At 41.4% G+C, this 15,043-nt stretch overlaps 2 protein-coding genes across 6 annotated transcripts; both read left to right on the top strand.

The window, feature by feature from the left end:
* The first annotated feature begins 2 nt into the window (after positions 1-2).
* CENPQ (centromere protein Q) lies at positions 3-5,579 on the top strand. Of its 3 annotated transcripts, none has more exons than XM_026055624.1 (9): positions 3-108; positions 1,267-1,422; positions 2,100-2,157; positions 2,876-2,987; positions 3,264-3,332; positions 3,536-3,665; positions 4,086-4,205; positions 4,470-4,547; positions 5,012-5,579. In XM_026055624.1, the coding sequence occupies exons 2-9, from the start codon at positions 1,270-1,272 to the stop codon at positions 5,138-5,140; spliced, it is 849 nt and encodes a 282-aa protein (XP_025911409.1). In that variant the 5' UTR covers positions 3-108; positions 1,267-1,269; the 3' UTR covers positions 5,141-5,579. The 3 variants fall into 3 exon arrangements, with proteins under 3 accessions (XP_025911409.1, XP_025911408.1, XP_025911407.1); XM_026055623.1 differs by lacking the exon at positions 3-108 and adding an exon at positions 289-529 and having other exon boundaries at positions 2,103-2,157; XM_026055622.1 differs by lacking the exon at positions 3-108 and adding an exon at positions 289-529.
* Positions 5,580-6,749: 1,170 nt separating this feature from the next.
* Positions 6,750-15,043, top strand: LOC112960931 (glycine N-acyltransferase-like protein 3). Of its 3 annotated transcripts, none has more exons than XM_026055626.1 (6): positions 6,750-8,138; positions 10,158-10,248; positions 10,696-10,803; positions 12,083-12,209; positions 13,004-13,130; positions 14,155-15,042. In XM_026055626.1, exons 2-6 carry the CDS (start codon positions 10,171-10,173, stop codon positions 14,579-14,581), a joined length of 867 nt encoding a protein of 288 aa, XP_025911411.1. In that variant the 5' UTR covers positions 6,750-8,138; positions 10,158-10,170; the 3' UTR covers positions 14,582-15,042. The 3 variants fall into 3 exon arrangements, with proteins under 3 accessions (XP_025911411.1, XP_025911413.1, XP_025911412.1); XM_026055628.1 differs by lacking the exon at positions 6,750-8,138 and adding an exon at positions 8,903-8,971 and having other exon boundaries at positions 14,155-15,043; XM_026055627.1 differs by lacking the exon at positions 6,750-8,138 and adding an exon at positions 9,568-9,623 and having other exon boundaries at positions 14,155-15,043.

Below are 15,043 nucleotides of genomic sequence, written 5' to 3'. Positions count from 1 at the left end.
GGCTGCGCGGGGAAAACGGTTTCCGAACGGCTCGGCGGTTTAATGCGGAGTCGGTCTCGGCGGGAGCGTTGAGGAGACGCCGGGGCGGTGGAGGAGACGCCGAAAGTGGTGAGTTCCGTAGCGGGTGGTTCCGGTGGGCTTGTGGAGGTCTCCTCTGTGTTACCGGCAGCAACAGGGAGCCGGAGGTTTGCAGGGACAGAGGGTGGCTGTGTGGCGGAGACTACAACTCCCGGCATGCGTCTCGCCCTGCGGGTGGGGGAGCGCGGGGGCTGGTGGGCAGCGTTGCATGCTGGGAGTTGTAGTCCTCTCCCGTGCTCGGTGATGGGTTCTGCTGGCACGACAGCCGCCGCCACGGCGATATGGCGCAGAGTCGTGAGGCGTCGTGCTGCGAGTTGAGGTTCGCGCTGGGAAGCAGGACCGCGGCCTCCTTGTCACGGAGTTTTTTAGTGTTTTCTTGGTGTCAGCCGTGGCTGTCGCTACTGCCAGCGTGAGKGCCTGTCGTGTCGCGACAGGGGGCTGCTGTATGCCGGTGAGTGGGAGCCCACTGTTTCCGAGCGGGCAAGAAGCGGCTTGAGGGAACGGTTGAAGTTCAGTAGGAATAAGTGCGGGTTTTCCTGCTTCAGTGGGACGAAGTGGGCTTGGCAGGAGCACCCCAAGAGCTGAGGGCGAGCAGCACCCGTCATGGGGGGAGTTGTCAGGCCTCTCCCTGGACGCTGAGAGTAGCAGGGTGACACAAGAGGAGCTTCTGCTTGGGGTTGCTACCTTGGGGCGGTTGGGGAGGTCTTGCCTGGATCCTGGCGCCCGATTTTGGATGCGGCACTTCAAGAATGATGTAGGAGTCCCAGGAAGAACAGTGGAAATAATCAGAGCTCTAGCAAACTTGGGGAAGAAAGACTACATTTGAGTCATTCTGCTTAGGAAAGAGAAGACTAGTGGGATGTAATGCTTACTTTCATCTTACTTTAATCAGCAGATTAGATGGTTCTGAACACAACTACAATTAAGTTGTCATTACTTTTGTTTGTCATGCAGACATGCTAGCTGTTAAAGTGGTGCAGAACACCCAAAGACTTCTCTAAAAGGCAAATGGAGACATTCTTTTAGTGGTCCTGCACTTAAACAAATACCCTGTGCTGTATAAAGCCTAAATGTTTGCATATTTCCTTCCTTTTCCTTGATGATGTGTGGTTTGTACTGGATTATAATTGCTGACTTTTTGTGTGTGTGTTTGGGGGGGTGTTTCTTCCTCTTCCTTTTGGTTTACAGATAATGAAACGCCGCTACACTTCTTCCAGTAAAACAGGGGAGACAGCTGTTGGGGGAACAGTAAAAAAATCCCGCAAATCAATACATCAACAAGGGTCTTCCAGCAAAGAAAAGGGAACAGATGGAGAAAGAAGAAAACAAAGTAAAAAAGGAGAGGTAATCACTGCTTTGGGTCAAACAGGTTAGAAAGCAACCCAGGAGAAAAGAGAGATTTTGCCCACTTTTTTCTAGTGGAGTGCATAGAGAATACCAGTATGGACGTTTCCTTAGAGATGCGCTGCTGTAGCTACAAAATCAGGAAACCAGGAAGCAATGTGTGCTGTTAAGTGTTTGACCAATAGAGGGAAGTACTGTCTGATAATTAACAAAAGGGCAAGCTGGCTTTGCATTTGAGTAGAGGGATAAAATCTGTGTTCCTTCAGCTCAAGTGAAGCTGATTTAGTTCTGGAGAATATTCTTTGCACATCTCAAGGTTGGCCTGGAGACCTGTCTATTGGAAAAAGCTTGCTTAACAGCTTACGTCATGAGCAACATTATCTCAAGATGTGGCTGGATAGGTGAACTTAAGCACTTTCTTGCCTTGTGCATTTGTTATTTTATGACCTTACTTTTGCAATGGGAGGAAATAAGAAGAGTGAATTGCTTTCCTTAACCTGCTTGAGAGGAATACTGTTTYCTGGTCCAGAAAGCCTTTCCCTGGTCAGTAGTAGCACGCTGCTGACAAGCGTTAAAATACCTTCACAGCCTTTTCTGTAGCAGAAGTAGCAAATAAGTGGTTCTGCAGCAGATGATGTTTCCCAGTTACCACATTTGCTGTAAATTTTTCTCTTCAGCAGACCACTCAGACAGTCAAATGGAAAGCTAAGGAACATAGGGACTATTCTCCTGCAGGTAGGAATATGTTCTTTCCTTATGTTTGTCTCACAGCAATTTAGTGTTTTGGAAAAACACTAAAATTAAGAAGTAATAACTGGTATGTTGAAACGATAGATGTATGAAATATGCCATTAAAATAAGTTTCATGATTTTTTTTCTAAACAGTAACAATGATTATTTGCACTACAGTTTTAGTCACTGTGCATTCATATAATATGTGCTGCATATGCAGATATTGTATACTTCGTTTGCAAATGGTGTTCTCTTGTTCTGGGTGCCTGTGATAGATTATTTTACATTTAACTCTCTCTTCGTAGGTCTTTGTCTTCTGTCTTAAGACTGGCATATGTGGTATTGAACATAAAAAAAAAAAAAAAAAGACAAGGCCCCTGCTGCATTGTTTCCCACTTTTATTTCATTCTGGGTTTTTTTGCTTATATCACCAATGATTTGGGGAAAATACCTGTTTAGAATGAAAGCTTTTATAGGAAAGAACCTTTTCTATTTTGTGCTTGCTACATAACACTGTATTTATAACTGTGAAGTACAAATAAGTACCACTTAATGTGGCCAGATAATGAGCTGATATTTTTGTGAGAAGGAAAAATCTTAGCTGATGCATTTTCGACCACCAGATAACTGAATTATTTACTACAAAGCTGTTCGTCCACATTTGATAAGTCCTAAAATTTTCCTTTTTTTTTTTTTTTCCTTCTACTAATACGAACAAAAGAAAATGGTTCTTCAAAAGAGATGAAGCTAACCAGTGCTGAAATAGCATCTTGGCAGAGTCTGTCAGAGAGCAGCAAGAAGTTTCTGGAAACTGTGATGGATTCAGTAATACTGTAAGTGTCAGGTACCCTGGTGATTCTTTTTTGTCTGTTTCCCTAAGCAATAAAGTAAAACACTTAATATTGCTTAAGCTGGAAAAGCGTTGAAGCTTTTTTGGACAATGGTACTGGCTGTGTATGTTTTATCCAGTATAATATAATGCTTTTTTTAATCTGAAGTTGGAAATTCTCATCTAATTTTTAAATTTCTCATCTGTGTTTACTTTGCTTGCTGAGATCTTTGTGTTTGCTGGCTCTCTGGTGAAAATTCTGCCTTTATTTTCTTTCCAGATCTGTTTTGTGCCAGCAAAGAGAGAGGAAAGAAGATGTTCAGAAACACCTCAATTTATTAAAAGAAAGGTAAAAAAATAAAATTTAAAAAAAAGGGGGGGGCAGGGATGAGGGAAGGGAATCTGGTTTACCCCATTATTTTGTACTGTGCTGGTAGAATTGCTCCTGGGAGCAATCACCTTTAAGAAGTCTTGGAAGGGAGAGTTGATGCAAAATCAAGGAGGGAAACATCTTGACAGTACAAGTCATACATTCCTATTTTCATAATACAGGATGCTGAGATTTTTCAAGACCTTAAAGGTACCTCCACGGAAGCTGGGCAACCTGAAGAGTTTCCTGAGTCTTCAAGTGGCAGAGAAACAAATGCTTGAGACAAATGAAGAGTCTTTGGTACAATTGCAGGTATGAAAGGCAAGAATGGGAACAAAATATGTGTCTTGTCTGTCTTCTGCTYGTCAGTGTGTTGTAACCTTTTAGCAGAGGGGGCTGCTCCCTTATTCATCATTGTCACCCACCTTCACTATTAAGCAGTGTGTCTTTTTGGCTGTTTTCTCAGTGATTCAGCTGGTGCTTTGGAGAAGGGGCTTAGAAGAGTTGAGAAGTCCTAACTATTCTATAAAGTACTATCAAGAGATGGAAAAAAGTGATATTTCTTTAATCCTGTTAATTTCTTGTTYTAGTTTTTTGTTTTGTTTTTTTCTCCCCTCCAGTCTTTAGGACAATTTGTGCGGGGACTCTTGCACAGTATTTTATACACCAATGGCTCACCATCTCTAGAGCAGTTTTTATTGTTGTTTTGTTTTTCTGTCTATTTTACTTTAGGAAGAAGTAAATGAAGCTGAGCGATCAGCAGAACACATAGATGAAACTATACAGCAACTACAGTACAAAATCCAGGTGCTCAGGAACCAGTTGGAGGAAGATGAAAAAAAGGCTAGGAAGGTATTTACAACAAATGGTGCTGCATTCAGCTAAGGAGAAGGAGTTTCCAGTGCTAGCCCATCCAAGCTGTTTCTACAGAGAGCCTAATATAAGGGAGGCCTCATCTACCTTTGGGAATGTACCTTTTCAATCTTTCCAACTTCAATTGCAAAGCTAAGCAATTTAGGGTTTTTTTTAGAAGTTGGATAATGGCAGCCATTTTTTTTTTTTTTTCCTACTTGCATCTCTCTTATTTTATTTTTTTATTTCTTCTTCTCCCCCTAGGTATTCCAGGAAGACTGCAGTGGAGCACTCAACCTTCCAGAACTCCCCAAGCACAGTTTAGAGTTACCCACTCTGCAGGTGAGCAGGGAGTGTATTTTCAGAGACACCTTGGGAGTGAGAAGGAGGGCAACAGAAAGTGCTTTTATCACTTAACCTCTTTAGCCAGAAGGGGCAATATATCTGAAAGGGTTTTTTTGTTTGTTTTTGTTTTGCTTTGTTTTTCATTCAGAACTATATGCTTGTGTGGGTTGTTTGCCTGTGTGTTTTTTCTTCTTTTCAGTCTAGAAAGCATGCCATGTAAGGATCACCTGTATCTTCCTAGTGACCCTATGGTACTAGGGAGCATGTAATCATTTCTGAAATAAATCACCATGTAACTGACGGAAGGAAGTCTGTCGCATTCTGTGTCTTTGATCTGTCTCTAAACTTAAAAACAGCTATGCTGTATTAGCCTGATGGAGTGAAATTCCTGTTGGAGTCAGTAAAATAATCTGTTTATTTCTGTTATTGTCTGCTATTCTTAATTTTTTTTCTTTCTTTAGGAAGAAATTTTGAAGATAAAAAATAAGAATGGTCTTCTAAAGGATATGAACACTATTCAGCAGTCAACTGAAATGAAGAACTTGTTAACCCTCGTTGAAAAGATCTATGAGAAGGTGGACCTCATTTGAGAAACCAGAATACCTGGAGTCTGCTTTGAAGCAAGATAACCTCTGCCAATATTCTATACTAATGCAGAACAACAGTTGTTGATCGTGAAAACAGTGATTTAGGTACTCCGTCAAGAAATTTTTTTGACCAGTGAGGACCTCTTCTAATGAAAATGTATATTTTCTTAGGGGAAGAGAGGAAAATGTGTTTTTGGGTTTATTTGGACATTTTTATAGACTTGGGCAATGTTTTCCATTGTATTTGGACTTTTATATCAAATCTGTAAATCAGTAAATGCAGTGCCTCTTATGAAACTAACATTCATATAAGAGTTAAATCCTCTTTAAACCTGAAGCACCTAGTGTAAAGATAAGTCTATCTAATGCTGAGTTGCAAATCCCCTTTCCAGCTTCATTATCTTTTTTATTAAAAAGACTTACACTGCAGGAGATTGAGTCACTTTATCAACTGTAGAGGATTTCTTTATCAACTGTAGAGGTTTTCTTACATTTTCAATTTACTGTTTAAAACAAGGCATTTACACCTGGTTTATGCATATGGGTGAAGAAAGCAGATGAGAACATTATGCAGCAAAATTCTAATCTCAGTTATGTACTCACTTCGTATTTCATATTTCACCAAGGGGAAATCATGTTTAACCAATCTGGTAGCCTTCTGTGATGGAATGCCTGGCTGGGTGGATGAGGGGAGAACAGTGGATGTTGTCTACCTTGACTTCAGCAAGGCTTTCCACACTGTCTCCCATAACATCCTCATAGACAAGCTCAGGAAGCATGGGTTAGATGAGTGGACAGTGAGGTGGATTGAGAACTGGCTGAATGGCAGAGCTCAGAGTTGTGATCAGCGGCGCAGAGTCTAGTTGGAGGCCTGTAGCTAGCGGTGTCCCCCAGGGGTCAGTACTGGGTCCAGKCTTGTTCARCTTCTTCATCAATGACCTGGRTGAAGGCACAGAGTGCACCCTCAGCAAGTTTGCTGATGATACAAAACTGGGAGGAGTGGCTGATACCYCAGAGGGCTGTGCTGCCATTCAGAGAGACGTGGACAGGCTGGAGAGGTGGGYGGAGAGGAACCTCCTGAAGTTCAACAAAGGCAAGTGCAGGGTCCTGCACCTAGGGAGGAATAACCCCATGCACCAGTACAGGTTGGGGGTTAACCTGCTGGAAAGCAGCTCTGCCAAGAAGGACCTGGGAGTGCTGGTGGACACCAAGTTAACCATCAACCAGCCATGTGCCCTTGTGGCCAAGAAGGCCAATGGTACTGTGGTGTGCATCAGGAAGAGTGTTGCCAGCAGGTGGAGGGAGGTGATSCTCCCCCTCTCCTCAGCCCTGGGGAGGCCACATCTGGAGTACTGCATCCAGTTCTGGGCTCCCCAGTACAAGAGGGATGTGGCACTACTGGAGAGAGTCCAGCGAAGGGCTACAAAGATGATTAGGGGACTGGAGCATCTCTCTTATGAGGAAAGGCTGAGAGAGCTTGGCCTGYTTAGCYTGGAGAAGAGAAGGCTSAGRGGRGATMTTATYARYGTGTACAARTATCTGAAGGGAGGGTGTCAAGAGGATGGGACYAGACTCTTTTCAGTGGTGCCCAGCGATGGGACGCRAGGCAACGGGCACAAACTGAAACACAGACGCTTCCATCTGAACATGAGGAAAAACTTCTTCACTGTGAGGGTGACAGAGTCTTCTTGTCTGGAGATATTCGAAACCTGCCTGGACGCGATCCTTACARTGTGCTCTAGGTKACCCTGCTTGAGCAGGTTGGTTGGACTGGGTGATCTCCCGAGGTCCCTTCCAACCTCAACCTTTCTGTGATTCTGTAATTGACAGGTATTCTTCAACATTAGAAAATGAAGTCAACTGTACACTTTCCCTATTGACTTCCATCTCTTCTGTATTTGCCAATGGTAGAATTTCTCCATTAAAAGATCCAGTTATTATAAAGCACTTTCTCTAGCCAAATTATCATCTGGAAAACTTAGCAGTGCTTTTGATATTGACTTACCAAGAAAACATTTGTTCATTTGTTTACATGTTGCTGGTACCCTTAATGAGGCATAAGGTAATTATCTCTATTCCCGTCTGAGAGATTAGAGGCTTTCTGTAGTTGCTATGTGTAGCAGAGGACAAATGGGTATGAAAAAGAAGYAGACAAGCTTATGATGGGTATATCCATCAGTGACTATTAAATGGTTAGGAAGCAGTACTGATACAGGAAGTCAGTGAACTGTTGACTTACTTTTAATTGTACGTGATGATACTCTGAAGGACAGGATACTGAGCCTGGATTATTTTTTGTTTAGCTGTTTGCAGCATTTCTTATCTTCCTACTGAAAAGGCTGTAATCGGAGCGCTTTTGCAGTTATTCCTACATGGTTAGATTTTTATCTTAGTATCATCAAACTGGCCTGATAGGAATGAACAAAAAGTCAGGCAAGGGACCAACAGGGCTGTAATTCTGCTGCCTCAAGTTGGTACTTGTGGCTGCTTAGGTAGGTTGATTTCCTCTTTGGCAGAATATGTCTCAGTTTAGTTCAGGTTCTTAACTTCTCATGGCATGAAGCTTAGCACTGAGCATGAATTTGACCTCTGAGAAGAAAAAAGATAATTATAAGTATGTGCAAAGCAGATCATTAATTGATACCAGAGAGATTAAACTTCTCAATGAAAAATTAAAGGTTCTTACTGGAGCTCTGTACTTTTGAACAAGCTGCTTAACACTGAATTAACTACGCTTACAAAGTCCCTCCTCCTCAGAAGGTGTGGTTGGCTCTTGCTTTGATTTCCGTGCTTCTCCAAAAGAAAGAAACAATAAAGCTTTTAGGAACGATATACCAGTTCGGATCAATACAACTATATTTTCAGTGCCAGTTTTTTTTCTACTACTCTGTCATTCCTCATGCAGAAGAAGCCACAAAGTGGATGCATTTTCTTATCTCCTAACTTCAAGCTCACCATTACAGTTTGGAAGGACGAGCTACAAGACTGATCAGGTAATAAGGTAAGCGATCAGTTAGTCTATCAGTGCAATATTTATTTTCAATCTAAATCTATTTCTAGGCGTAGAGTTATAAGAAACATCCTTCCATAAAAGTAGCCGTACACTCAAACACACATCAACATTGTGTTTAGATCTAGTTACACGCCTACTGACATAGCACTTTTGTGACATGGAAGCAATTTACCCCTTGGAAATGGCGAGAAAATGGAGTATAAGTTTCAAGAAAGGTGGATATGTACGTGTGATTGTAGAATAGGATTATTTTTTTTATTTATTTTTGTGTTTGGTGAAACAAAACAGGGAACTAGGGGACAGTTTGATACTGATGATAGATCACACTGATGCTGAAAGATTTTTCCTGTCTAAGGCACAAGTGTGTTGGTGTGACAATGTCAGCTTCACTACATTGTTCTGTTAATATTCCTCAGCACTGATCTGGTGAGCAAATTGCCTGTACAAATGTGTTGCTTAATGCTGTGGCTTATTCAGCCCTTAATTTGTCTTTTGAGGACATCAATAAGTGACCCAATTAGTGTTGACTGTTAGGATCTTTTCTTGTTACACAAATCCCTGTCACTTAGAAACTGTACTAAATGTTTGAAATGTAAATACAGCCTGGAAGTGAATTTCAAGCTAGGAAATGCGAAAGCCTTTGGAAAAAATATAAGCTGTAGAACGTAATAAATCTTAGAAGAAAAACAGATCAGTCCATCTGTATTTAAAATAAGTAAACAGAAGCCTTTTTCTATAGGTTACAGATCAGCCACAACCCAGCAATCTCAGAAAGACTCCTTGATTAATTTGTGGTGGAAGATCTGCTGTAAGGCTCATAGGTATGGCTGATTTATATCATCCATGCCAAGACCCTTCTATATTTATCACATTTAGTACTTATTTCCTACAAAATCATGGGAAAATCATGCTGAGTAACACCTACCCTGATTTTTGTCCGAGTTAGTTGTGATCTATCTGTTGGATCAGTCCCTTTGCAGCAGCCAGATGTGTCTAATAGACAAACATAGGATAGGAGGATGGATGACCACATAACCCTTTGTTACAGGATTTGTTGTTCCATCTGCAGTCTTGAGTTGTGGTTGATTGCAAGCTCTTTATTAGGCCAAAGACTGAAGGTGCTTGATGGCTATGATAATGTTACACTCAGCTTATAAAGATAAAATGCTGTAAGATGTGGTAGGATTTATAATGAACTGTAGCAAAAGAATTTTTTTTTTTTATGGATTGATATAGATTAGAGGAGTAAAAGAGACAATATTGGATGTGATACTTCCAGGAAATTTAGGATTTGAACTCTTTGCTTGGACATTTTAATTAAAGATTCATTTTTATTGCTTCTCTTTTCTTTGGCAGACCATAATTAAATTATTTTGGATGGGCTTGGTTTGAATTTGCAGAAAAGGTGGCAAGAAAACAAATATTACTGAAGCAGCTCTTTCACCAATAGGATTTGTAGCTGGCATTCTCATGGTAACTTCCCCGCTGAAGAGGTTACTCTGGAGGATGCACTGTACCAAATCATAGCCTAATAAATTACAGGCTGAATGAACATAGTATAAACTGCTCATTAGTAGCTAGTAAGAGAGCTCAGCCATATTTGGCTTRAAGAATTTAGTGGTAATGATTTACTTCTTATGGCTTTTACCAGCAAAGGCTAACATGATTTTTTGGGCAGACATGAGAAAGACCTCTTTGTGAATCTCTATATAAGATACCTGCCTAATGCTGCACAAGAAATCTGGGGTAGTAGAACAATAAATTAAGCCCAGGACTTTCTTACTCCAGCTTAGTCTGCCAAACACAATCCCATCTCATTGGTCTCTGCACATCCATCTGTTGAAAAAAAAATCTTTATTCCCAAAAAGCTTTCCGTAGGAAAATGCTGAAAGGGAGGACTTGTAGAAGTTATTGTGTTTTATGAAATTGTCAGTTATGTCACCCAGTTCCCACACGTTATTGTTTTTCTACATTACTCTTCACACCTTGTCTGTGTTTCCCAAGCAGATCTACAGGGAAGATGCTGGTGCTGAACTGTTCCATTAAACTGCAGATACTGGAGAAAATGTTAAGGTGGAGCTTCCCTGAGTCCCTCAAGGTAACACAGAGCTGTCTTGTCTTTTTTGTGCTATTTTACTCCACAAATCAGGACATTCGTCAGGGAATCAAAGTTGTGGGAAGATGGTTGTGGCTCTTATGGACTGGCTGATGTTGTTTAGATGACTACACTGGAGAGATCTGTTTGGTTTGGCTTACTAAACCAAATTCACATACTTAAGAAAGAAAGAAGCAAACCAGCCTACCCCCTCTCCAAAGCAACTAGAGTTGCTATAATTGGGCAACAGTTTACCTGCATGGTAATATGCCTTACTGGTGTGTGTGTATGTATGCATCTATGCCATATGCGTGCCTGTATTTGAAAATCTAAATGTATGCTTTCAGCTCTGTGTTCCTGGTTCAGTCGCTGGTTTATAAGGGGGGATGGCAGGTGCCACATTAGTGTGTCTCAAAACTGTCTTTCTTCCCTTGACTCTTTATCCTGCAGGTTTATGGAGCTGTGATGAATATCAACCGAGGGAATCCCTTCAGGCAAGAAGTGGTGGTGGACTCATGGCCCGACTTCAAAGCTGTTATCACCCGGCCACAGAGGGAGGTAGATTGAGGTGTTTTTTATCTTTGTTCCTGAGCTGTGGATCTGACAAAGCTTCCTCTCAGCTTTGAGAGCTTTGTGGATGGGGCTAACTTTAGCTGGAAATGGGTGGGAACCATAAAATGTAATAGACCATCCCAGGTGGATGCCAGCACAAAGGCCACTTTAGGGAGTGTTGCTTTTTACTGAAACATACTGACCAGCAATTTTAGGCTAATCAAAATTGTCTATAAAGTGCATGCTGTAAGTGATTGTAAACATYCTGATTGCACTGTCTGAAGAATAACTTGCATAGCTTCTGCAGAGATAGGTTTTACCTGCACTCATGCCATTGACTGCACTTTCCCAGGTTTCTTTGGTRTCTCTAGATTTTGTGTAGGCAGACAGAAAGAAGAGCTTGTGATAGGGCAGATACAGCTTCAAGGTGAATGAAGGGTCTTTTCAGATCTTTTGTTTCATGACAGACCATGGTAAGGAGAAGCTGGGAAGGGGCATTGCTTCAGCCCTCTCTGTTCACCATTGAAAAGCAATCTAAGTTGCATGGATTTGTATTAGGAGTGGTGGATGCCTCCCCATGTCAGGCAAGGAAACAAGCTCTTGTTGGTCTGTAGTTTCACATCAGGTACTGCAGCTCAGCTCCTTGTGCTGTTAAATCCTTAGCACGCTTTCTGGGACAACCAGCTGTCTCCCCAGCAACTCCTAGGTTAGCAAAACAGGAGACAGCACAGGCCAAGGGCAATCCCCAATTGGCAGTTTGGATATAGCCACTCTGTTTTGGAGACTGAGACTTTAATAGTATTGACATGGCCCGACTCTGCTATTTCAGCTCGGGGACAGACAACAGGCCTTGGTACTATTTTGTTTACCAGAAGAGATGTAGTCTAGGTATCCTGACCTTGGGGAGGTAAATAACACAGCATTGGTTTGGGGAGAGACCAGTAGAAGGGGTGAGCTTTGATTAGGATTAGGCAAGAGTTTCGAGAAACTGCTGCCAGGCCTAAGTTACCATGCCTGTATTTAGTGACTCCCCTGGGTACATGAGAGCCTACTTCCTTTGCTGCTGTCTGCTTTTAAGGCACTGTGGAGAGCAATAGATATTTCTGCTCTCTTGCTTGAGAGTCACTGCTGAAAATACCAAAGTAAGCATCCTAAAGAAGCCACTCTGAAGCTCCAACTATTTGTTGTATCTGTGGGGTTGGGTTTTGGTGAGTTTTGATTCCAATGGGAAAGATGCAGGGGAGAGGGGGAGAATTTGTAATTCCCCCATGTTTTTTCTCCCCAGAATGTCGTGGATGACCTTGACCATTACACCAACGCACATGCAGTTTTCTACAAGGAGCTACAGGCWTACAAGGAGCTACTGGAAAACACAAACACTATCAACTGGGGACAAATTTTTCAGATACAAGGTATAGTACAGCTCTGCTTTGTTTAGAAAAGCAGAATAGTTGAACTAGCTGGTTGGAAAAGTCTTAAGGCAGTGTAGATCCTGTCATTCTACTTCTTGTATTTATGTAAAGTACGAGATCCAGGATATGGCTTCTCTTGCTTTTGAATTTCATCCATGTTGTATTCGCTGTCACCGTCTCAAGTTCTACTTACTATCTCAAGTTCTACTTTCAATTATTTCCTTGCTGGAAGACATATTTATTRTTTTTATTCTTTTGGTCATAGGATTCTGTAGATGACATACAGACTGAGCACTAGTGATTGTGAATGTGATAACTAGAGGTCTTTTGAAAGTCAGTGGTTGGAAGCCAAACCTAGACAAGATCGAAATGGGAAACAAGAYTGAAATTTTTAATGGTGAAGGTTACTAATTAGTAAAACAACTTGCCTGTGCAATAGGTGAATTCTCYGTGACTTGAAATTTTTGTATTAGGCCTGAGTAACTTCCTAAGGCTCTAACTGAGTGTAAGAGTTAGGTGGGAAGGTCACTGGGAGAGGGTCTGTGTGTGTCATGTTGTTCTGGTGATCAGGTTAGATGAATAGTGTGGCAGCTTCTGATCTTCAGTTATATAAAGCTATGGCCAGAGTGTGGAGAGAATCTTGTTAGTAATTTTGGAGGTCTCATATATTCATATATTCATATACTTTAAAAAGAAAACATATTTTGAAAATAAAAGGCGTAATCTTGAGCTTTTATTTTCAAAATATGTTTTCTTTTTAAAGTGTCTCAGTGTTTAATTTTTTATATACACAGGGCTCCAGGATGGAATATGTGAAGTATCTAGAAGTCTGGCTTTATCTAAGCAGGTAGATGTGAAAACATCTTCTTTCTGGATGGTTACCTATTCAGACCCGGATACACTGCCAGATGTCAGATGTCGGTATGTGTAATCATGTTGATAAATCTTATTGCTATCACAATATATTTACATAAAGTACTTTTGCATCAAAATAATAGGAAGACTGCCGGGCTTTCYCTGTGACTGAGCCAAAAATTGACTGGGGAATGACTTAGGAGAGGAGGACTACTACCTTAAATATTTTTCAAGGTTTTTCTTTAATCAGTGTATTGTTTTTGCTGTTTTATATTCCAGAATAGTTCCCATCCCTTCCTCTCTTGGCAGATGAACAGCTTCCAGAGGTCCCCTTTCCATCTTCTTTGAGTTTCCTGTGTTGAAGCTCCTTAGGTTTCCTAGATGGATCTGGGATTCCTGCAAAGTTTGTTTTTCAGAAGAGGGCCTTACTGAACTGTTTGAAGGCCTTCTAAGTTTTCTAATGTCCCTCTGCTTATCAGATATTGGCCTGCCATCCGAGAGGAAGAGTAGGTGAACCAGAGACTCAGTTTTTCCTGGAATTTCTGAGCAGTAAATTTGAAATCCAGAGAGAATCCACCAGTCTGGGAGGCTGAGACATTAGAAATCAAATCCCTTCCACTCTCCTGTGGCAGCTAGTACGACACTTGGGCTACTTGCCTTCCTTAACATGTTGTCCACTCTTCCTGCAAGGATTAAGAACCCTCTGGAGTGTGCCGTGTGTACTTAGGATTTCACATTTACAAAGACCTAAAATAGTCAGGGGTAGCATAGTGCAGAAAACATTTTATTCAGAAGAAACAATGCGATTTAAAAACATCCCAGGAAGGAGTTTAAAACCTTATTTAAATTAGGTTGTTGCTAGGACTGGGATAACTTGTCAGTGACTTACACGGGAAATGTGGAGAGACCCTCCCCTACTCAGTGATTTCCAGACCTCCAGCCTAATGAACTCAGCTGTCTTTGATTCCCCTTTCTGCTGTGCAGCTGGAAACCTATTTGGCTGGAGAAGGTGTCTTTAAATCTAGTGCAGYTGCTTGGAGAATATTAGGAACAACTTTCTGCCTAATACATTTACTGTACTGTTTCTTAGGATGGACCCTAATTTAACAGTGGCTTGTCTGGACATCTCCCATGCCAGCCTGCTCAATGAAACCTGGTCGCGGGGAGGCAATCCAAGGTGCCAGCAGTACCTTGCTAACCTCATTTGCTGCTTCCCCAGTGTCTGTGTCTTGGATGACAAAGGGTCTCCCATCTCCTGGAGCCTGACAGACCAGTTTGCCACCATGATTCACGGTTATACTCTTCCAGAGCATCGGAGGAAGGGTTATAGCAGGCTTGTGACTACCACTTTAGCTAAGAAATTACATAGCCGGGGCTTTCCGGCACAGGGTAATGTCTTGGAGACGAATTTGCCATCTATAACTTTGCTGAAAAGCATGAATGCTCAGTTTCTTCCCTGCTCATTCTTCAGAATGATTCATACACCTTTTCATTTTTTAGCTAAACCTCACTTATAGTTCTACACTCGATTCAATTCTTTGTGCACTATAGGAATTATTTGGTGACATTTAACAACTTGAGTTACATCAGAAATCAGACAAGATGATCCTGYGTAAGCCTAAAATCAAACATGGTAATTGCTTGCGAGTTCTCTGCTTATGGCAAACTGCTTACGGCAAATCCAAAAGACTTAGGAATGGATGTAAGGTTAATAGTTTTGTTGTAATTCAGCTGTACTTGATATTTCCTTTGTACTGCCTCTGACTGAAGAATTATTCCTTCTGTATAACCTTTGTATAACCACTTTCTGGAATATCTACAACAGAATCCTTGGACATCTCTAACACCATCTGTCTCACTTGATGTCAGGCCTCAGGCCTCTCCTTTCCYGAGAATGACTTAAAAGAGATTAATCTGTGAATTTAAGAAGCAGAGAAACCTGTAAGATTAATTAAAAAATAATTTAAAAAATTAAAATT

The sequence above is a fragment of the Apteryx rowi genome, unplaced genomic scaffold (assembly GCF_003343035.1).
Source record: "Apteryx rowi isolate R43461 unplaced genomic scaffold, aptRow1 scaffold_1243, whole genome shotgun sequence".
Taxonomy (NCBI): domain Eukaryota; kingdom Metazoa; phylum Chordata; class Aves; order Apterygiformes; family Apterygidae; genus Apteryx; species Apteryx rowi.
The sequence above is the reverse complement of the archived record's forward strand: the minus strand, read 5'-3'. Positions and strand labels throughout refer to the sequence as shown.

Coding starts and splice junctions, on each gene's coding strand:
- CENPQ (XM_026055622.1), top strand. Junction 1,423..2,099: donor AACAAAGTAAAAAAGGAGAG/GTAATCACTGCT, acceptor TTTTCTCTTCAG/CAGACCACTCAGACAGTCAA. Junction 2,988..3,263: donor GTGATGGATTCAGTAATACT/GTAAGTGTCAGG, acceptor TTTTCTTTCCAG/ATCTGTTTTGTGCCAGCAAA.